The sequence below is a fragment of the Notolepis coatsorum genome (genome assembly GCF_963971535.1).
Source record: "Notolepis coatsorum genome assembly, chromosome: 1".
NCBI lineage: Eukaryota > Metazoa > Chordata > Actinopteri > Aulopiformes > Paralepididae > Notolepis > Notolepis coatsorum.
The window spans coordinates 23817650-23842176 of record NC_140165.1 but is presented as its reverse complement, the minus strand read 5'-3'; the positions used below and the strand labels follow the sequence as shown (position 1 = coordinate 23842176).

The window sequence follows — 24527 nt, the reverse complement described above, 5'->3', positions numbered from 1 at the left end:
GGTTCTCAGCTGGAATCAAAACATTTTTATATATTGGGCGTCTTCTAGGCTGTGAAGACAAGAGGAAGAAGGAAGGAGACGGAGGCCGCGACAATGTCCAAGTCCAAGTCAGTGGGGGAACAACATTTCAGTGGTCTGCCGAGTTACAAGTAGATCGTATGAACTAAGCAGGTGACATTTTTACACAAACAATGAACGGAAGCGGACAGTGCCGGCATTGTCCAACTAACACCTCCCCCGAAGGCTAACCGGCACGGTCCGCTTCCATTAATTGTGCTAAGCTAGGCTAACATGCAGTCAGATAGCTTTCTACTGAACGCACAGAGAGGAAACTGGTATCTATATCTTCTTGTCTCTCTCTGGAGAAGACGGTAAGCTAATTGCCCAACATGTTGGCGTGTTCCCCATGGCGATACTCATGAAAGAGACATGGTTGTGTAAAACTGCACTTTCTGACGACCTTACTCCAAATAAGGTCCTAAACGGAGAACACACATCATTCCGGGTTAAATTAACAGAGGCATTTTAGACACGTAGGCAACTTCATTAAAATATGGTCTTTGTGAAGGAGAGGTTCTACCAGTTATATTGTATATTATGTGTTTGTAATATCATCTCTCAAAACCTACAACATTTTATTTGAAGTCAGGTGTGTCCAGGGTGAGAGAAAATGCCTTTTTGCTCAATACCTGCCATGGACAATAAGTAGCACATTTTTGTATAAATATTTCTTGTTGTGTTTTAAAGCCCCCCCTCCCTGTGTGTGTGTGTGTGTGTGTGTGTGTGTGTGTGTGTGTGTCTCGCTCTCCCTGTGTGTGTGTGTCTCTCTCTCTTTCCCTGTGTGTGTGTCTCTCTCTCTCCCTGTGTGTGTCTCTCTCTCTCCCCCTGTGTGTGTGTGTCTCTCTCTCCCCATGTCTCTCTCTCTCTCCCTGTGTCTCTCTCTCTCCCTGTGTGTGTGTGTGTATGTGTGTGTGTGTGTCTCTCCCCCCGTGTGTGTCTCTCTCTCTCTCCCTGTGTGTGTCTCTCTCCCCTGTGTGTGTGTCTCTCTCTCTCCCTGTGTCTCTCTCTCTATCCCTGTGTGTATGTGTGTGTGTGTGTCTCTCCCCCTGTGTGTGTGTCTCTCTCTCTCTCCCTGTGTGTGTCTCTCTCCCCTGTGTGTGTCTCTCTCTCTCTCCCTGTGTGTGTGTCTCTCTCTCTCCCTGTGTCTCTCTCTCTATCCCTGTGTGTATGTGTGTGTGTGTGTGTATGTGTGTGTGTGTGTCTCCCCCCGTGTGTCTCTCTCTCTCTCTCCCTGTGTGTGTCTCTCTCTCTCCCTGTGTCTCTCTCTCTATCCCTGTGTGTATGTGTGTGTGTGTGTCTCTCCCCCCGTGTGTGTCTCTCTCTCTCTCTCTCTCTCTCTCTGTGTGTGTGTCTCTCTCCCCTGTGTGTGTCTCTCTCTCTCCCTGTGTCTCTCTCTCTATCCCTGTGTGTGTGTGTGTGTCTCTCCCCCCGTGTGTGTCTCTCTCCCCTGTGTGTGTGTCTCTCCCCCTGTGTGTGTCTCTCTCCCCTGTGTGTGTGTCTTTCTCTCTCCCTGTGTCTCTCTCTCTATCCCTGTGTGTATGTGTGTGTGTGTGTGTGTGTGTGTGTGTGTGTGTGTGTGTGTGTGTGTGTCTCTCCCCGTGTGTGTCTCTCTCTCCCCTGTGTCTCTCTCTCTCTCCCTCACCAGTCCTGGGCGAGTGGTGTGGTGGTGGTGTGTGTGTTGTCGGGGTGGAGGTGGAGGAGGGGGCTGTGTCCCCTCCTCTGCAGTATGTGTGTGAGGGTGTGTTGCAGGGCTGGTGCCGACAGGCCCAGTGGATGGAGGAGGCTCTGGGGGACCTGAGGGATTGTCTGGGGCCACATCTACTGCACAGAGTCAGTCTGGAGGCCAGGGGCCGCGCTCTGGGTGGGTTACACACTGTAGAAAAAGAAAACATCAGTTGACTCAATTTAATTCAGAAGTTGTTCTTTTTTCAAGTAACCTTTTTGCATAGTTTTCTTTTGTTGAATCATTACGTTTCTGTTAAATTTTATATTTAATATTCACTCTCTCCAATCGGCCAATGTCAAGTCCCGCCCTCTTTTCTTGTTCATCCAATCACAACCGTTGCTTCCGGTCGATTAGTTGATTAAACTTAAAAAGTTATTGCAAAAGCCTTCTTATAAATTGAGACTGATGTTTTACTGTGTAGATGGAATTATGGACAAGTTGATACACACACACAAACATGCATTCTCACGCCGTCAAACGGTACATACAAAACAATACAATCTCAAAACAAATCCTAAACCCAGAAGAACACATTATAAACACACGCAAGTGAGGAATATACGGTACAGTTTGTATGTAATTCCACAAACACTAAACTAAGGCTATGGTTAGACTAGTGTATTCCTGGCGTTTTTTTATACGTTTTTGACGACGTTTCATGTCCTATCTACACAGAAATGCGTTTTTTGGCGTTTTTTTGTGGATACGGCTGAAACGCAAAATTGTGTTTGCGTTTGGAGATACGCAAAAAAAACGCCAGGAATACAGCGTGTAGTCAGCACGGAGCAGTTGTTGCGAAAACGCCCATGCGCAGTAGATACCATCTGCGTGCCCTTCCTGTGTACAGTGTGTGTGTTTGGGACAGAGCTCCGTGTCCCAAATAGCTTCAGCTACCATGTGTTGTCAAGTTATTGTTATAAGGACCCCAGTCCAAGCTACAACAGTCTGCATTCCCTTAACAATTGTTTGTATTGAGCCGTATTGTATTGTACCCATATGCAATATGTTAAATAAAGTTTACATCCATTCATTCTGCTAGCATTACCGATTGCATGTGCAGCTGGCTAACGTGAGCTATCAGGATTCAGACCCTGTTAGCTCAGAGTTCCTCTTTCAACTTAAGAAGCATTAAACAAAATGGCCCAGTCATCTATTCACCTTTGTTTAATACACACAGCGTTGTCTCTAATGTTATCTAACTACTGATAGCTCGCGATATCATCAGTTTTGATGCTGGCTAAGTAGCGTGAGCTAACGTTAGCTTCTAGCCACAATGCTATATTGTTATAATGGCATACTCCATTGACGTTAGCATGCAGCTAACAATGCTACAATGCTACCGATCGTTTTTTAGCCTAAACTATCCGCTCTTGGTGGTCACTTGTGTTGATGTTAGTTTTGTTTCATCAACAAATGACAGGCAGAACACACAGTGAATGTATCCGTTTTGTTTATTGCACTTTTATTAGGCTTTGCTGAAAAATTATTGCTGCATTGAGTAAAGCAAGATGGTGGCGCGGCATAGGCGCCTGCCTTATTGACATTTTCTTTGCTGGAGCTTCCACCAGGAAGTGTATTGGCACATTCGTTCTGATTGGTTGAAATTGCCTTCATGTTTGCCACCTACTGCCACCTACTGCTTTGGCAGTGTACTACATCAGTGTGCTCTGGTGACAAAAACGAAAAAAAAACGAAAGTGTGACTCGAGGCGCATGACGTCGCGGCGATACGCGGCGATGCGTATAAGAAAACAATACGAAGATGATGTAACCTCAGCCTAAGAGAAAGAGACATGCTCATCGACATCACTCAACCAAACATTGTGTCTGTTGTGCTTAGGTCACTTCCTCTGGGAAAGGGTCCGTCTGGAGGATGTGTCTGTATCCAGAGAACTGACGGAGGCTCTGACTGAAGGGCTGACTGTTCTCTCCAGACAGAGAGAGGTGAGACTGTTCTCTCCAGACAGAGAGAGGTGAGACTGTTCTCTCCAGACAGAGAGAGGTGAGACTGTTCTCTCCAGACAGAGAGAGGTGAGACTGTTCTCTCCAGACAGAGAGAGGTGAGACTGTTCTCTCCTGACAGAGAGAGGTGAGACTGTTCTCTCCAGACAGAGAGAGAGGTGAGACTGTTCTCTCCAGACAGAGAGAGGTTCTCTCCAGACAGAGAGAGGTGAGACTGTTCTCTCCAGACAGAGAGAGGTGAGACTGTTCTCTCCAGACAGAGAGAGGTGAGACTGTTCTCTCCAGACAGAGAGAGGTGAGACTGTTCTCTCCAGACAGAGAGAGAGGTGAGACTGTTCTCTCCAGACAGAGAGAGGTGAGACTGTTCTCTCCAGACAGAGAGAGGTGAGACTGTTCTCTCCAGACAGAGAGAGGTGAGACTGTTCTCTCCAGACAGAGAGAGGTGAGACTGTTCTCTCCAGACAGAGAGAGGTGAGACTGTTCTCTCCAGACAGAGAGAGAGAGGTGAGACTGTTCTCTCCAGACAGAGAGAGGTGAGACTGTTCTCTCCAGACAGAGAGAGAGGTGAGACTGTTCTCTCCAGACAGAGAGAGGTGAGACTGTTCTCTCCAGACAGAGAGAGAGGTGAGACTGTTCTCTCCAGACAGAGAGAGGTGAGACTGTTCTCTCCAGACAGAGAGAGGTGAGACTGTTCTCTCCAGACAGAGAGAGGTGAGACTGTTCTCTCCAGACAGAGAGAGAGGTGAGACTGTTCTCTCAAGACAGAGAGAGGTGAGACTGTTCTCTCCAGACAGAGAGAGGTGAGACTGTTCTCTCCAGACAGAGAGAGGTGAGGAGAGCTGACTGTTCTCTTCCTACAGAGAGAGGTGAGACTGTTCTCTCCAGACAGAGAGAGGTGAGACTGTTCTCTCCAGACAGAGAGAGGTGAGACTGTTCTCTCGAGACAGAGAGAGGTGAGACTGTTCTCTCCAGACAGAGAGAGGTGAGACTGTTCTCTCCAGACAGAGAGAGAGGTGAGACTGTTCTCTCCAGACAGAGAGAGGTGAGACTGTTCTCTCCAGACAGAGAGAGGTGAGACTGTTCTCTTCCTACAGAGAGAGGTGAGACTGTTCTCTCCAGACAGAGAGAGGTGAGACTGTTCTCTCCAGACAGAGAGAGGTGAGACTGTTCTCTCCAGACAGAGAGAGGTGAGACTGTTCTCTCCAGACAGAGAGAGGTGAGACTGTTCTCTCCAGACAGAGAGAGGTGAGACTGTTCTCTCCAGACAGAGAGAGGTGAGACTGTTCTCTCCAGACAGAGAGAGGTGAGACTGTTCTCTCCAGACAGAGAGAGGTTCTCTCCAGACAGAGAGAGGTGAGACTGTTCTCTCCAGACAGAGAGAGGTGAGACTGTTCTCTCCAGACAGAGAGAGGTGAGACTGTTCTCTCCAGACAGAGAGAGAGGTGAGACTGTTCTCTCCAGACAGAGAGAGGTGAGACTGTTCTCTCCAGACAGAGAGAGGTGAGACTGTTCTCTTCCTACAGAGAGAGGTGAGACTGTTCTCTCCAGACAGAGAGAGGTGAGACTGTTCTCTCCAGACAGAGAGAGGTGAGACTGTTCTCTCCAGACAGAGAGAGGTGAGACTGTTCTCTCCAGACAGAGAGAGGTGAGACTGTTCTCTCCAGACAGAGAGAGGTGATACTGTTCTCTCCAGACAGAGAGAGAGGTGAGACTGTTCTCTCCAGACAGAGAGAGGTTCTCTCCAGACAGAGAGAGGTGAGACTGTTCTCTCCAGACAGAGAGAGAGGTGAGACTGTTCTCTCCAGACAGAGAGAGGTGAGACTGTTCTCTCCAGACAGAGATAGGTGAGACTGTTCTCTCCAGACAGAGAGAGGTGAGACTGTTCTCTCCAGACAGAGAGAGGTGAGACTGTTCTCTCCAGACAGAGAGAGGTGAGACTGTTCTCTCCAGACAGAGAGAGGTGAGACTATTCTTTCGAGACAGAGAGGTGAGACTGTTCTCTCCAGATAGAGAGAGGTGAGACTGTTCTCTCCAGACAGAGAGAGAGGTGAGACTGTTCTCTCCAGACAGAGAGAGGTGAGACTGTTCTCTCCAGACAGAGAGAGGTGAGACTGTTCTCTCCAGACAGAGAGAGAGGGGTGAGACTGTTCTCTCCAGACAGAGAGAGAGGGGTGAGACTGTTCTCTCCAGACAGAGAGAGGTGAGACTGTTCTCTCCAGACAGAGAGAGGTGAGACTGTTCTCTCCATACAGAGAGAGGTGAGACTGTTCTCTCCAGACAGAGAGAGGTGAGACTGTTCTCTCCAGACAGAGAGAGAGGTGAGACTGTTCTCTCCAGACAGAGAGAGGTGAGACTGTTCTCTCCAGACAGAGAGAGGTGAGACTGTTCTCTCCAGACAGAGAGAGAGGGGTGAGACTGTTCTCTCCAGACAGAGAGAGAGGGGTGAGACTGTTCTCTCCAGATAGAGAGAGGTGAGACTGTTCTCTCCAGACAGAGAGAGGTGAGACTGTTCTCTCCAGACAGAGAGAGGTGAGACTGTTCTCTCCAGACAGAGAGAGGTGAGACTGTTCTCTCCAGACAGAGAGAGGTGAGACTGTTCTCTCCAGATAGAGAGAGGTGAGACTGTTCTCTCCAGACAGAGAGATGTGAGACTGTTCTCTCCAGACAGAGAGAGGTGAGACTGTTCTCTCCAGACAGAGAGAGAGGTGAGACTGTTCTCTCCAGACAGAGAGAGGTGAGACTGTTCTCTCCAGACAGAGAGAGAGGTGAGACTGTTCTCTCCAGACAGAGAGAGAGGTGAGACTGTTCTCTCCAGACAGAGAGAGGTGAGACTGTTCTCTCCAGACAGAGAGAGAGGTGAGACTGTTCTCTCCAGACAGAGAGAGGTGAGACTGTTCTCTCCAGACAGAGAGAGAGGTGAGACTGTTCTCTCCAGACAGAGAGAGAGGTGAGACTGTTCTCTCCAGACAGAGAGAGGTGAGACTGTTCTCTCCAGACAGAGAGGTTCTCTCCAGATAGAGAGAGGTGAGCAGGACTTGAGCTGCAAGAGGCTGAAAGGGGGCTGTATACTGACCAACAATATGAATTTGGATTTGCCCCAAAATAGAAAGAAAGTCTAATATGGTTGAAATTGATTTAACCTTTATTTAACCAAACACATTCTTATTTACAATGATGGCCTGGCAAGGGGATAAAAGGGCCTCTCGAAGGGTAACAGGGAAAGGGGACAAAATGGTAAATAGTGCATTTATATAGCGTTTTTATCCAACGCGTTTTACAATTTGTTCCTCACATTTTACCCATTCACTCACAGAGTTTAAAGTTTATTATTATTATTATTATTATTATTATTATTATTATTATTATTATTATTATTATTATTATTATTATTATTATTATTATTATTATTATTATTATTATTATTATTATTATTATTATTATTATTATTATTATTATTATTATTATTATTATTATTAGCTGCCAGAGTTGTACCCTTCCTGCTGACTTATTATACAGAACTTGTATGTCTCTTTGGATAAAAGCGTCAGCTAAATGACTAAATGTAAACATTCTGCTTTTGACTAATTGATTAGCTAAGCCAAAGCCACTACTTTCACTTTCTCCTGGTTGCTTCTTCAGACAAGACCTCTGGAGTTCCTCTCTGGCTTCCTGAGGAGATGGGGCGAGGAGAAGGAAGGAGGACAGAGAGAGACTGAGGGAGGAGAGGAGAAGAGGAGCGGTAGAAGAGAGACAGTGTTCCTGACAGAGACCGCCTCACACACACACTTCAACCCTGTACCTGAACTACCACAGGTGTGTGTCTGTGTGTCGTAACACACTCTGCACCAGAGTCTGTGCAGTGTCAAACAGTCCTCAAGTGCTCAAGTTCACCAGCCGTTAGCTCTCTAGCAATTGGCAGTCTGACTCTCTGTGTCTGATAGATAGATAAATATATCTATACGGTATATACAGCATTATTGTACATGCTATCATCCAGAGTTATATGGGTTATATGCAGGTGTATATACGTAGGTATATAGAAGGATTATATGCAGGTATATTCAGACGGATATGTATATATAATATGCAGTACATTTAAATGTATATGTATATACGATATATACAGCTATATTGTACATGCTATCATACAGAGTTATATGGGTAGACTCTAACATGAGGTAGTTGTGATTATTATGATTAGGATTACAGTGTAGGGCAGTTGTAGACAGTGAAAGCAGCAGGTAGGTATACATTGAGTATAGGCAACAGAGTTCAGAGTTCAATATCATAATGAGTCTCCTTGGGAAGTATTCATTACTGGTCAACTGGAGGGTGTGTTTGCATGTAGACGGGTGCTGTAGCCTTGGTGCTGCACCTCTCCTGGGTGCCATTCTAGTGTGGTGTTTGACCCCCCCACCCCCCCCACACACACACACACACATACCACAACCACCATCCTTACCTCTCTCGCTCTCTCTCCCCCTCCTCCTCTCTCCAGGTGGTCCTAGACTGGCGAGGTGCAGTAGCCAGGGAGCTGTATCACAGCGAGGGTCTATACCTGGACAGACTGGGTGCTGTGCTGAAGGTACACAGCTCACGTTCCTATAGCCAACAAGGACGCCGCCGCTAGCTAGCCGCTTTTTTAATCCCACTTCCCACGCGAGCGCGAGACAATATCTAGAAATGGGATACACACTGTAATTAGACTTTCAGTTCCGTCAACTTTGAACCCAAAAAAAAACGGCACAACCACTCATTCTCCTTCATCACATTTATCTTTGAGCTAGCTTAGCAGTGTCCATGTAAATGTATTATCTATTGTTTCTTTTTGGAATACCCACACTAGCTATAGCATCTTAGCCATGAAGTCATTCATTTAAAATAGAATACATCCACAGAGCAAAGTACAGAATAAGAGTGTTTTCTTTTCCCCCCCAAAAATGATTGATTTATGAATTTATAATTTAACCCTTTAATCGCCAAGGACGAGTTAACACGTCAATCTCCGCCATGCGTAATCTGCCAATGACGCCGTAACACGTCATTGAGATCAATATTTAAAAAATCTGTGATGGCAATCATATTTCACCGGCGGAGTCTTGAGATCCCCTGTTGATCTCCTCTCAACTCTCCAACGGTTCAAGAGCGCCATCTGGTGGCCGATCGGCGGATCGCCCAAACAGGAAATGAGCAGCAGGAACTGGTGCTCTTCCAAATTCGGTCCGACCACTCGCTATAGCTCCCGGGACTCCATCTTGACACACTGGATAATCGATCGCTCGCCCTAACTCAATAAACAACGTTATTTGGACGTATATACTATTATACAACCTGGAAATGGATCGCATATTTCAACATCCCATAATAGCAATCTTTTTGCTCCACGCTCATCGCCCAACGGCCCGAGGAGACTGGGGTAAGTTTCAGTGTTTATTATTACCGTGTTCGATACAAACTGCTCTGATGATCATATCACCCACACTACATGAATCATCTAACGTTGGCCTCGGAATTATAAACGACTCCCCCCCATCCGGTCAACATCAGATGATGAGTAGTAACTTCTAAGCACGTACATTTGAAATTTTTTATCTGGCGCCGATCGCTATCAAACTGTATTTGATCATCAATGCATTTAGGGCTATAAATCACGTTCTGCAGAATGCTGCAGAAAACGATAAAAACATATTTATACTTTAGACCGTATTTTAGTATGAATATGTGAATGAAAAAGTAGAACGTTGCTACATCCTAAACGATAGATAATTGACGTTGAATGGGCCATAGTAATGTCAATTTAGCAATACAATTTAAAAAGTTATAGCCCTGCAAAGAAGGGGAACTTCTCCATAGACAAATAGAGCTGGCAGAGGATGGTATAAGGATGCACATAAGCGTGGCAGAGAAAGGGTTTAAAAAGATCCAAATTGGCTCAGGAGGTAGAGCAGTCGTCTGGCAATCCGGAGGTTCCCGGTTCGATTCCAGCTCCTCCCGGGCAGCGTGTCGATGTGTCCTTGAGCAAGACACTTAACCCCTAATTGCTCCCGATGAGCAGGTTGGCACCTTGCATGGTTGCCTCCGCCGTCGGTGTGTGAATGTGTGAGTGAATGGGTCAAATGTGAGTAACAAATTGTAAAGCGCTTTGGATAAAAGCGATATATAAAAAAGCAGCCATTATATTTGCCATTTGTTGTTTACATGTTGTGTGCATCCCCTCCCTACTTCACATGTCCCCACCTGGAATGCACCTGATTGGATAAACGTGCTGCTAGTTGAGACATGCTGACATGCTGGTGCTCTAGTGGGACATCTAGTGGCTCAATGTTATCTATAGCAGCTTTAATATTAACATCTAGTGGCTCAATGTTATCTATAGCAGCTTTAATATGAACACCTAGTGGCTCAATGTTATCTATAGCAGCTTTAATATTAACATCTAGTGGCTCAATGTTATCTATAGCAGCTTTAATATTAACATCTAGTGGCTCAATGTTATCTATAGCAGCTTTAATATTAACATCTAGTGGCTCAATGCTATCTATAGCAGCTTTAATATTAACATCTAGTGGCTCAATGTTATCTATAGCAGCTTTAATATTAACATATAGTCGGCTCAATGTTATCTATAGCAGCTTTAATATTAACATCTAGTGGCTCAATGTTATCTATAGCAGCTTTAATATTAACATCTAGTCGGCTCAATGTTATCTATAGCAGCTTTAATATTAACACCTAGTGGCTCAATGTTATCTATAGCAGCTTTAATATTAACATCTTGTAGCTCAATGTTATCTATAGCAGCTTTAATATTAACACCTAGTAGCTCAATGTTATCTATAGCAGCTTTAATATTAACATCTAGTAGCTCAATGTTATATATAGCAGCTTTAATATTAACATCTAGTGGCTCAATGTTATCTATAGCAGCTTTAATATTAACATCTAGTGGCTCAATGTTATCTATAGCAGCTTTAATATTAACATCTAGTGGCTCAATGTTATCTATAGCAGCTTTAATATTAACATCTAGTGGCTCAATGTTATATATAGCAGCTTTAATATTTACATCTAGTGGCTCAATGTTATATATAGCAGCTTTAATTTTAACATCTAGTTGCTCAATGTTATCTATAGCAGCTTTAACACATTGGAGGCCAAACCCGACATAAGTCGGGTTAACTCGCCGAACGTTGGGCGCCAAACCCGAGAAAAGTCGGGTTTTCATCGTTATTTCTTTTATTTGATATTTCCATTAATAAAACATGTAGGCAGCCTGATGTTATGTTATCACCCCCCCCCCCCCCTTTTTCATGCATCCATGATGAAACATAATACCGATAATCAAAATTTGATTTGAGAACAGTAGCTAGTCCAGGGAAGAAACGATAACGATTTTACTAGAATACACGTTGCCGGCCATTACGCAGCATTCTGGAAATTACACCAGACCGCCCTGAAACTACACTCATATTCACAACGGTATAAAACGGGAATGTATGGATGGATCAGTTTTTTGCATCTTGACCGGAAGAAACTCAATGACAATCGACCATATTATTGGATCCATAGCTATAATATATAATATAGCTTTAGGCCTGCAAACACAGCCACGTATCCCCATGTTAAAAGGCGTTGGCATTTCAACTGTAAGGTAAACAGTGACCCCTGACGCTGAATGAGTTAATATTAACATCTAGTGGCTCAATGTTATCTATAGCAGCTTTAATATGAACACCTAGTGGCTCAATGTTATCTATAGCAGCTTTAATATGAACACCTAGTGGCTCAATGTTATCTATAGCAGCTTTAATTCTAAATCCCCCCGCTGACTAATTGCTTGTCCCTTACATATTTCAAAATCTCAATACTACTCTGAATGCACTGTAGATGGAACCTCGTAATTCCTAGTTCATGTATTGTGTTTACCGTACTCTACGTCTTCTGTGTTGAAGGTCTTCCACGAACCCTTGACGGCAGCTCTGAACTCTAACAGAGCCATCCTGAGCTCAGCTCACATTCACATGGTCCTCAGCCCCATCTCACACATCCTGGAGGTCAACAGGTTTGTCCACATTGCGTGCATGTTGTACTCGCATGTTTGTGAACATTCAGTGACATAGAGTTCACCTTAAGGGTGTTGCTATTAATTAGGGCTGATTCAAAGCTTCAGTCGCTGCCATGGTATTCAATGTCAACATCACTATTCCAATGCTTCCTTTTATTTGTTGTTGGTGGTATTTTTACTTTATAGTTTCAGCATTAGAAAGAATTTTGAAATAATCAACCAAACATTCATGTTGAATGTTCTTCTCAGACAATGACATCATACAGGGTATCTGCGGGTATTAAAAAGTCTTAAAAAGTAGTATATTCATAATTCTCATTTGGGGGGAGATGAAATAATATGAAATATATTAAATGTGTGTGTGTGTGTGTGTGTGTGTGTGTGTGTGTGTGTGTGTGTGTGTGTGTGTGTATGTGTGTATGTGTGTGTGTGTGTGTGTGTGTGTGTGTGTGTGTGTGTGTGTGTGTGTGTGTGTGTGTGTGTGTGTGTGTGTGTGTGTGTGTGTGTGTGTGTGTGTGTGCGAGCGTGCGTGCGCGTGCGCACATTTCAGGCTGTTCCAGGCAGAGCTGGGTGCTAGGTTGAAACAGTGGGGGGCAGAGCAGTGTGTGGGCGATGTGTGCGTTAAACTCTGCTCCAGACTAAGAGTCTACACCAACTACCTCAACAACTACCCCACAGCTCTACGCACCATAGATCAGGTATAAACTAGGGATGTCCCGATCGCCTTTTTTTGCTCCCGATCCGATCCCGATCATGTGATTTTAAATATCTACCGATTCCGATCGTTCCCAATCCGATCTTTCACATTAGTAATCAATTTTGACGCATTTGTGTCAGAAACTGGCGGAGCAAGAAGCCCCTCTGTTGCCTATAGTCCGGGGCGCGAGCGCGGCGGCTCTTGTTATTACATTCATATGTGCTTCATATGAGAAATATTAAAAGTTTCAATATATGTTTGCACATTAGTATACATTCAGTGTTCGACTTACGTAATGATTAGCTTCATTCTGGTCTGAAACGCCGACGATAATCCTCAGTCACACAGCAAATAATTGCCGTTATCTGAAAAGTTAGTCTGAAAACTCCGCCTCCTGCTGCTTCATGAGTTTTTCCTCCACGCGAAATGTCCTCCTTGCAAACATTGCAATTGCTGTTGGACTGGCTTGACTTTCTATTTTAAAATGCTTAGTTACAAACCTCTAGCAGCTGCTCAAGTCAGTGTGTTGTGAAGGATCAGATTAAACCGAATATGTATATTTATTTATATATATATATTTAATTGTATTTGTATATCGTTTGATATCCCCTGTATATTCCTTGCACAATATGCATTGAATATCCCCGTTTCTACTAAACAGCCCATAATAGTTTCATTCTACCATTGGACGAGAACCTGGCGCCAGGTTGCCATACCCCTAGGTCCAAGTTCAATCGTGCCGCCTAACATGTCGAGGCAACCCCCGGTTCCGCGCAGTAATATGCCGGGCGAAATACGAATGGTACTATTTGTTCATAGCGCATATATATATGGCGCTCGTAAAGTAGAACTTTCTTTTAGTCCAGTTCTTTACCCTCCAACAGAGTGACAGACGCAAAAGCCTCCCCACGACGCACGTGCGGTGTAGTAAGGCCTACTTGGCCCAGAATAGGCATTGAGATATCGTGTAGATTAATAGTTGAATGGTCATAGTTTGGCACCATACCGTCGAGTTGGACGTATTCTATTAAGCTAATAATAGTCTATTTATGTATGGTGCATCGTTCGGTTAGAGTTCTACAGTTATCAGCACCCCCATCGTTCCTGACGTTATCTGGACGCTTAACCAGGCTGGTCAGACCCCTAGTGGTGATTGCATCCGAGGAGCTCCGGGTCAAGAGCGACTGGACCTGTATATTGGATTACTCTACCCAGACGACGGCGAGCCTTCCACGGCTCTTGGATTATGCTTTGTGTGCTTTGATTATTCCATGGATAAAGGCCAACACTGCCGAGTGTTGGAATTACCCCCCGGAGAGGACTCCAGGTGAGGCGGCGCTCTACACGTGAGGTCGCACCACGTCTCTCCGTTGTGGACCGGCAGATACCGTTCCACAGAGGGTCCAGCTGTATTCGTCTGCGGCCCGAGGTTCTGTGGGCACCGTGTCCAAGACTTTGGATTCTCCCAAGACACCGTCGGCCAGATGGGATACCGCCAGCGGCTTCTCTAACCCCCCCCTCCTACTGTCTTACAACCAGCGGGACCCCCCCCCCCCCCCCTTAGTGTATCCAGCTATAATCATTTAAGTACCATCGCTATCGTTTCCTAAATATTCCAGGTTGTATACTTACTCCCTGCGCAACCAGAGATTGGACATTCAATGTTGATTTACCTACGAATACTCATTTGCCATAAAAGTGCATATTCAATATTTCAAATCATAAATGTAATTAAGTGAATGTTGTATACACCTTTTGCTGTATTAAATATTCGATTTGGTACATTCGTTTCATCAGGTGGGAAAGTGTTCATCATACTTATATCTTGTACTGGGTGGCCAGAAGTTAAAGTACATGAGGTAGTGGTATTAAATATCATATCTAACAATACAGTCAGGGAATTGTACCCCTCAGTTACAATTGGTCCTTCGAGCCGGATGGTAACTAGTGTAATATTAATATAGTGTTATTAATATCGAAATGGCCTATGATGAACACTCCACGAAACGATCCTCCTAACCTAGAACGCCCGCGGCGCAGACGACAGACACCTCAGTACTTAGAGGCTTACACTGTCAGTCAACTACCTAGCCTTCGACAAACGGTAAACGTGGTAAAAGTAGAAAGTAAAATTATGTCTGACCTTAACGACCAGGTTTCCCCGACCACAGAGGCCCTAGTAGGTCCTAATGTAACTGACCAAGCTCACGGTGGGGACCAGGAGGGAATTGACATGCCTTTACCCCCCGCCACTACTAAAGAAGTAGTCCCCGACAAGCCCCGGGAGGAAGACAACCCTACAGAGAGAGAACTCTGCACGGAGGAAGAGGAGGAGAGCGCCGAGGAACTAGAGCTCCAGGACTCCCCAACAAGTACCCCCAGGAGCGGTTCACGCAGGAGCGGCTCACCTCCACTACCGCCTTCCCCCAGCGAAGCGGAGAGGACACTACAACAGGCGTTCCTCGTCAGCCTGACAGCCTCTACCGAACGCGATCGGCTCCAAGCACAGACGCTTAGCGAGCGCGAACGTCTCCAAGCACAGGCAACCAGCGAGCGCGAACACCTCCAAGCACAGCAACGGAGCGAAGAACAGCGCACAAGTCTGGAGATGAGACGCTTCCAGATGGAAGAGAATATGGCAAGAGACCGGGCCGACGCCCAGCGCGCCGCTGCCGGTGCCCAAAGAGACGCAGAGCGCGACAGACTACAAGCGCAACTAATAGAGCAGCTGATCAAAAGGACAACTCCCTCTCCCTCCGCCAGGGGCTCAAGGAACTCGTCGAGACAACAGTCAAGAGCAGCGTCACCGCAACGAGCAAGCGACCCTGAACTTGACCAACAGACCGAGTCTAGACCCCCCGCAGATCCCCTTCCCATACCGGTCCAAGCGAGACCCAGCTACAAGGAAGGAGCGGCCTACACTGCGGAGAAGCTAAATAAACGATTACAAGATCTGGAAGATTTGATAGAAGAAGAAGAGGGAGAAGAGGAGAACCAAGCCCGACGACAGCACAGTACTCCACCGGACCAGGAGGTCCCATACAGTCCAGGCTATACCCCCGCGGCGCTGCGCTACAGACCCCCGACTCTATTTACGGGTGAGCACGACGCACGACCAGCCCCGAGGAACAGTACCTGGACCAGCGGGCCATGGCACCCTGCCAGTACCAGCCCACAGCGAGGCGCAAGAGGGGACTCGCCCAGGAGGTCTCTCCCCCAACGCTCGCCGATGTATCAGCCATCCACGGCGTCATACAACGCCACGCCGTCATTCCCAGACTTCGCCTATGAGAGTCGAGCACAGTACACGGAGCTCCGGATGTGCTTAGAGACAATGATGGTGGATGTCGCTGATGAACGCCACAAGTATGCAATATTATTGAAGCACCTGAAAGTACCGCGAGCGCACAATATAGCGCTAGCCTATGCTACCTCCTCGACCCCATACACAGCGGCCCTTGCAGCGCTGGATCAAAGATATGGACGTATATGGGATTACGTAATCCAGGAGATAAGGCATATTGACCGCCTACCCCCAGCCACAGACAATCGCTCACTAGACGACCTGTCAATCAAAGTGCAGTCCCTGGTGGGGATGCTGGGAGCTCAACGGGAGAAGGGCATCCATGAGCTGTACGCCAACTCTAACGTTGAGAGGATTTTGGAGAAGCTGCCACCCGCAAGACAGGAGCGCTTTCGGCGGCAGAGGGACTACCGAGATCCCGACGGCCCCGAGCCATCCCTCCTTGATCTGGCCGACTTCCTGGCGAGAGAGGTCAGCAGCTTACGACTGGACACCTTCGGGCGGAGCACGCCAAGCTCCAGAGAGGGACCCAGGAGAATAAGTGATGGAAGAAGATCGGTGACTGTCATGCACCAATCAGAGTCAGTACCGAGCAGTAAGAGTCACAGCACCCCCTCGAGAAAGGAGAAGTGGAAGATAGCGTGTCCCTACTGTGAGAAAGAACACTGGCTGTCACAATGTGACTCATTCACAAAGATGAATGCAGAAGAAGTGAGCCAATGGATAAAGTCCAACCGGCGCTGTTATCGATGTGCGCGGCCCCACATGGCAGCCGAATGCCGCCTAAAGAAAAGGTGCAGCCGGTGCGATGGAGCCCATCTAGATATACTACACGATAGTAACGGAAGACGGCCTATACCTGCACCACGGAGCGGCACCAAGGCAAGTGTCATGTACATTGACCCCGCCAGCAGCAACGGAGCTCAAGTGCTCTTAAAGGTAGTCCGTGTGACATTGAGCTACCAGGATAAAGTCATGGACACTTACGCCGTCCTTGATGACGGGTCAGAGAAGACCCTTCTGCTCGCCTCCGCTGCGACTCAGCTGGGACTGCGGGGGAGCAAGAACGAAATGACGATTCGGACAATAAGAAGAGATTTAAAGACGATAAAGGGCGAGAATGTCTCCTTCACTATCGCAGCCAACGGGCAGCCAGAGCGACGGTACAAGATCACAAATGCTTTCACCAGCCAAGAAATAGGACTATCGCAGTACACCTACCCTGTCACCAAGTTGATGGATAAATATGTGCACCTGCGTCAATTACCTATCCCGCTCATAGACGGCGCTACCCCGACCCTGTTGATAGGCTCCGACCATGCAGAACTCATAGTCCCGATTGACCGGGTCCATACAGGCCCCCGAGGCTGTCCTGCAGCAGTCGAGACCCGCCTAGGATGGACATTGCAAGGCCCCCTCGCTAAATCTCTCAACCGAACAGCAGCCACTAGCTGCTTCCACTCCAGAACGACAGAAGAAGACACCACTCTCCTGCAGCATGTCGAGAGGCTATGGACCCTAGAGACAATGCCCTTTAAGAACGAAAAGAAAGACATTCGCTCTAAAGAAGACATTTACGCCATCAACCTACTCGAGCAGGGGACAAAGAGAGTCACAGTCGGCGGAGTGATGAGATACGCAACTCTACTCCTGAGGCGAGAGGGAATGCCCCCCTTTCACGCAAAGAAAGACGCCACGGAGCGCTATCTACTGAACACAGAGCGGCGTCTAGCCAAAGACCCCGCTCAACAGAGTGTGTACCGAGCTGAGATTGAGAAGCTAATCACAGCGGGACACGTAACAAAGATTGACATTAAAGAGGCCGATCAGACGACCGAATCATGGTACGTGCCGCATCACAAGGTCCATCACAATGGCAAGGATCGCATTGTGTTTAACTGCAGCTACCAGATCGGATCCCAAAATCTGAATAAAGAGCTCTTGCCCGGCCCCACACTCGGCCCCTCCCTACTAGGCGTGCTACTGCGCTTCCGCCAGGACAAGGTGGCTATAAGCGGGGATATCAAAGGGATGTTCTTGCAGGTGAGACTAGTAGAGGAGGACAAGCCTCTGCTACGGTTCCTATGGAGAGAGAAGATCGGAGATGAGAACCCATCCATCTACCAGTGGGAAGTACTCCCCTTCGGAACCACATGCAGCCCGTGCTGTGCTACCTTTGCACTACAGAAACACGTCACAGAGGACCCAGCAGCAGATGAAGAGGTCCAACACAGTGTGAAGAACAGTTTCTACGTGGACAACTGTCTACAAAGCGTCTCGACTCAAGAAGAAGCCGAGGCTCTCCTAATCAAGTTACGCGCCTCCCTAATCAAAGGAGGCTTTGATCTCAGGCAGTGGGCCAGCAGTGACCCGCACGTATTGCGCAGCCTCTCCTCCGCAGACAAGGCTGCCAGCAGCGAGACCTGGATGGCGACAATCCCAGGAGAAGCCCAAGAAATGACACTAGGATTAGTCTGGCGCTTCAAAACAGACTCGCTCCACTATAGACACAAACCCTTGGCTCCAGAGCAAGGAAGGTCGGCGGCGATACCGACCACCAGACGGAGTGTGTACAGAACACTTGCCAGACAATATGACCCGTTGGGATGTATTCTACCTTACACCACCAGGGCAAAGATGATTGTACGAGCACTATGGGACAAGGACCAGGGCTGGGACGACCCAATACCCGCACACCTTGCCTCAACATGGAGAGAGTGGGAGACGGAACTCCGCTCACTCCCAGGTGTCAATATACGCCGCAGCTACTTCCCATCCACAGTGAGGCCAGAGACATGCGAGATTGAGCTACACGTCTTCAGCGACGCCTCCAAAGTAGCCTACGGATCGGTTGCCTATTTGCGTGCCCAAGAGATGGGAGGAGAGATACACACTGCTTTCATACTGGCCCGCTCAAGAATAGCCCCACGTAAGCAACAATCTATCCCACGTCTAGAGCTCTGCGCAGCCCTCGCAGGAGCGCATCTAGCCACGTTAATCCAACGTGAACTCACCATTCCGGTGCATAGAACAATCTTGTGGTCAGATTCCACGACAGTACTCACATGGATTAAGTCTGATTCATGCAGATACAAAGTCTTCGTGGGAGTCAGAGTCACCGAGATTCAAGACTTAACAGAAGAAGCAAGCTGGAGGTATGTGGATACCAAACACAACCCAGCTGACGTCATCACCCGGGGAATGTCCCTGGATGACCTAACCCGTCGCAACATCTACAGTGACGGACCAGCATTCCTCCAGCTCCCGGAAGGAGATTGGCCTACGCCCACCCCGAGGGAAGCAAGTAACGAGGAGGCTGAGAACAAGAAGCCTATGTTCTGTGGACTGAGCACTGTCGCCTCCACAGACCCCAACATAGATGATTGCATTACCCTAGAGAGTGCGCAACAAAGAACATTCCTGCGGCACCACCCAGAGATTCAGTCCACCACTGACATGTCAGCAGCTGACTACGAAGAAGCAGAACTTCTTCTACTACAACGAGCCCAGAGAGACTCGTTCCCCGATGAGCTAGACTGTCTACAGGGAGGAAACCCCGTCCCATCAGACAGCAGACTGATTCACCTGGCACCAGAGAGTGACGCACATAATCTCATCAGAGTGGGTGGTCGCCTGCGGAGAGCCCCCGATCTACCAGATGACATTAAGCACCCGATCGTCTTGAACAGCCGACACAAGGTCACAGAGCTGATCATAAAGAAATACGACGAGGATGTACACCACGCAGGAGCAGAGAGAGTCTTCGCGGAGATCAGACGTCGTTATTGGATATTGCAAGGGAGAGAAGCAGTACGGCGCTTCCAGCGAACCTGTCTAGACTGCCGTAAGTGGCGCGCGCAGCCCAGCATACCACGGATGGCTGACCTACCCCCCTGTCGCCTCCGAATCGGCGACAAGCCATTCCACTCCACAGGCATGGACTGTTTTGGCCCGTTGTATATAAAGGAAGAGGCACCGAGAAGCGGTGGGGTATTGTATTCAAATGCATGACCACCAGAGCGATACATATCGAGCTCCTTCCGACCATGAGCACAGACTCATTCCTTATGGCCTTCCGGAGATTCATATCACGGAAAGGAAAACCGTCTACATTGTTGTCTGATCACGGGACCAACTTCAAAGGCGGAGAAAGAGAGCTGAGAGAGAGCTTCCAAGCTATGGGCCCAGAACTTAAGACCCACCTCGCTCCAGCCCAGATTGACTTCCAGTTTAATCCCCCGAACGCACCCCACTTCGGTGGAACCTGGGAACGAGAAGTACGTTCTATAAAGACAGCCCTGTATGCCGTACTCGGAGCCCAGACTGTGGCAGAGGAAGTCCTAATGACAGTCCTCACGGAGATCGAGGGAGTATTGAACTCAAAGCCCCTCGGTTACGTCTCCAGTGATGTAGCAGATGTCGACCCAGTCACCCCCAACACACTCCTAATGGCGCGGCTGGACCCCGCGCTACCCCAGACAATGTACAGGCCTGAAGAAGCGAACGGCCGAAGAATGTGGAGGTACAGCCAAGTACTAGCTGACAAGTTTGGGAGCAGCTTCCTACTTCACTACCTACCGTCTCTACAGACCCGCCAGAAGTGGGTAAAAGAGAGAGACAATTTGACAGAAGGAACAGTCGTCATGATTATTGACCAGTCACTCCCCAGAGCTATGTGGCCGGCTGGCCGCGTAAGCAAAGTGATCACCGGTGCCGATGGCAAGGTCCGAGCAGCTGAAGTACTCGTCCAGGGGCGCACCTACACACGTCCCGTGGCGAGGCTCATAGAACTGCCCCGACTCCCAGATACTATCGATGATGACCATGACCCTATGACTTTGTGAGTTGACTGACCCTTACAGCGGACCTTGAGTGGAAGACAGTGCGGTTAATCTGTCTCTGTTTAGCTAATTAGGTGGGACTAATTAGGGGGCGGCTGTTGTGAAGGATCAGATTAAACCGAATATGTATATTTATTTATATATATATATTTAATTGTATTTGTATATCGTTTGATATCCCCTGTATATTCCTTGCACAATATGCATTGAATATCCCCGTTTCTACTAAACAGCCCATAATAGTTTCATTCTACCATTGGACGAGAACCTGGCGCCAGGTTGCCATACCCCTAGGTCCAAGTTCAATCGTGCCGCCTAACATGTCGAGGCAACCCCCGGTTCCGCGCAGTAATATGCCGGGCGAAATACGAATGGTACTATTTGTTCATAGCGCATATATATATGGCGCTCGTAAAGTAGAACTTTCTTTTAGTCCAGTTCTTTACCCTCCAACAGAGTGACAGACGCAAAAGCCTCCCCACGACGCACGTGCGGTGTAGTAAGGCCTACTTGGCCCAGAATAGGCATTGAGATATCGTGTAGATTAATAGTTGAATGGTCATAGTTTGGCACCATACCGTCGAGTTGGACGTATTCTATTAAGCTAATAATAGTCTATTTATGTATGGTGCATCGTTCGGTTAGAGTTCTACAGTTATCAGCACCCCCATCGTTCCTGACGTTATCTGGACGCTTAACCAGGCTGGTCAGACCCCTAGTGGTGATTGCATCCGAGGAGCTCCGGGTCAAGAGCGACTGGACCTGTATATTGGATTACTCTACCCAGACGACGGCGAGCCTTCCACGGCTCTTGGATTATGCTTTGTGTGCTTTGATTATTCCATGGATAAAGGCCAACACTGCCGAGTGTTGGAATTACCCCCCGGAGAGGACTCCAGGTGAGGCGGCGCTCTACACGTGAGGTCGCACCACGTCTCTCCGTTGTGGACCGGCAGATACCGTTCCACAGAGGGTCCAGCTGTATTCGTCTGCGGCCCGAGGTTCTGTGGGCACCGTGTCCAAGACTTTGGATTCTCCCAAGACACCGTCGGCCAGATGGGATACCGCCAGCGGCTTCTCTAACCCCCCCTCCTACTGTCTTACAACCAGCGGGACCCCCCCCCCCCCCTTAGTGTATCCAGCTATAATCATTTAAGTACCATCGCTATCGTTTCCTAAATATTCCAGGTTGTATACTTACTCCCTGCGCAACCAGAGATTGGACATTCAATGTTGATTTACCTACGAATACTCATTTGCCATAAAAGTGCATATTCAATATTTCAAATCATAAATGTAATTAAGTGAATGTTGTATACACCTTTTGCTGTATTAAATATTCGATTTGGTACATTTGTGTTGGTTCGTTTCATCAGGTGGGAAAGTGTTCATCATACTTATATCTTGTACTGGGTGGCCAGAAGTTAAAGTACATGAGGTAGTGGTATTAAATATCATATCTAACAATACAGTCAGGGAATTGTACCCCTCAGTTACACAGTGGATAACCATGTTTCGGGGAGCAACGTGTTGTTGTGATGTGAACGTCTAAAATTAAAGGGAATGTGTTTGTTGCAACGGTGTAAATTAAAGGGGATGTGTTTGTTGTGGACAATTATTCTGCTCTGTGTGACAATAAATACATTAATGATATATTATATGTAATTTAAAACCAAAACTAAGGCCTCCGTATGAGTTTAAGACGTGAACATGGTCATGTTTGTTGAAAATAAATAAATAAAAAAAAAATCTTTTTTTGACTGCCGATTTTTATTAAAAAAAATCCCGATCCCGATCCTCTGAAAAGCACGTGATCGGCGCTGATCCTGATCATGTGATCGGATCGGGACATCCCTAGTATAAACAACTACCCTACAGCACTATGCACCATAGAACAGGTATAAACAACTACCCCACAGCACTACGCACCATAGAACAGGTATAAACAACTACCCTACAGCTCTACGCACCATAGAACAGGTATAAACAACTACCCTACAGCACTACGCACCATAGGACAGGTATAAACAACTACCCTACAGCACTACGCACCATAGAACAGGTATAAACAACTACCCTACAGCACTACGCACCATAGGACAGGTATAAACAACTACCCTACAGCACTACGCACCATAGAACAGGTATAAACAACTACCCTACAGCTCTACGCACCATAGAACAGGTATAAACAACTACCCTGTAGCTCTACGCACCATAGAACAGGTATAAACAACTACCCTACAGCTCTACGCACCATAGAACAGGTATAAACAACTACCCTACAGCTCTACGCACCATAGAACAGGTATAAACAACTACCCTATAGCTCTACGCACCATAGAACAGGTATAAACAACTACCCTACAGCTCTACGCACCATAGAACAGGTATAAACAACTACCCTACAGCTCTACGCACCATAGAACAGGTATAAACAACTACCCTACAGCTCTACGCACCATAGAACAGGTATAAACAACTACCCTACAGCACTACGCACCATAGGACAGGTATAAACAACTACCCTACAGCTCTACGCACCATAGAACAGGTATAAACAACTACCCTACAGCTCTACGCACCATAGAACAGGTATAAACAACTACCCTACAGCTCTATGCACCATAGAACAGGTATAAACAACTACCCTACAGCACTACGCACCATAGAACAGGTATAAACAACTACCCTACAGCTCTATGCACCATAGGACAGGTATAAACAACTACCCCACAGCTCTACGCACCATAGATCAGGTATAAACAACTACCCCACAGCTCTACGCACCATAGAACAGGTATAAACAACTACCCTGCAGCTCTACGCACCATATAACAGGTATAAACAACCACCCCACAGCTCTATGCACCATAGAACAGGTATAAACAACTACCCCACAGCTCTATGCACCATAGATCAGGTATAAACAACTACCCTACAGTTCTACGCACCATAGAACAGGTATAAACAACTACCCTACAGCTCTACGCACCATAGAACAGGTATAGACAACTACCCTACAGCTCTATGCACCATAGAACAGGTATAAACAACTACCCTGCAGCACTATGCACCATAGAACAGGTATAAACAACTACCCTACAGCTCTACGCACCATAGAACAGGTATAAACAACTACCCTACAGCTCTACGCACCATAGAACAGGTATAAACAACTACCCTACAGCTCTACGCACCATAGAACAGGTATAAACAACTACCCTACAGCTCTACGCACCATAGAACAGGTATAAACAACAACCCCACAGCTCTACGCACCATAGAACAGGTATAAACAACTACCCTACAGCTCTACGCACCATAGAACAGGTATAAACAACTACCCTACAGCACTACGCACCATAGAACAGGTATAAACAACTACCCTGCAGCTCTACGCACCATAGAACATGTATAAACAACAACCCCACAGCTCTACGCACCATAGAACAGGTATAAACAACAACCCCACAGCTCTACGCACCATAGAACAGGTATAAACAACAACCCCACAGCTCTACGCACCATAGAACAGGTATAAACAACTACCCTGCAGCTCTATGCACCATATAACAGGTATAAACAACTACCCTACAGCTCTACGCACCATAGAACAGGTATAAACAACTACCCTACAGCTCTACGCACCATAGATCAGGTATAAACAACTACCCTGCAGCTCTATGCACCATAGATCAGGTATAAACAACTACCCTACAGCACTATGCACCATAGAACAGGTATAAACAACTACACCACAGCTCTATGCACCATAGAACAGGTATAAACAACTACTCCACAGCTCTACGCACCATGGAACAGGTATAAACAACTACTCCACAGCTCTATGCACCATAGAACAGGTATAAA

The 24527-nt window shown here is 47.1% G+C and overlaps 1 protein-coding gene across 1 annotated transcript in view; it reads left to right on the top strand.

Annotated features, from left to right (window-relative positions):
- Positions 1-24527, top strand: part of ect2l (epithelial cell transforming 2 like) — a gene marked incomplete at both ends in the record, with an annotated part of 53226 nt that overhangs the window by 15578 nt on the left and 13121 nt on the right. Inside the window, 5 exon segments of the mRNA XM_084312481.1 lie at positions 1706-1921; positions 3626-3729; positions 8246-8332; positions 11700-11809; positions 12363-12510. Of these exon segments, the coding sequence (XP_084168607.1) occupies positions 1706-1921; positions 3626-3729; positions 8246-8332; positions 11700-11809; positions 12363-12510 (665 nt within the window).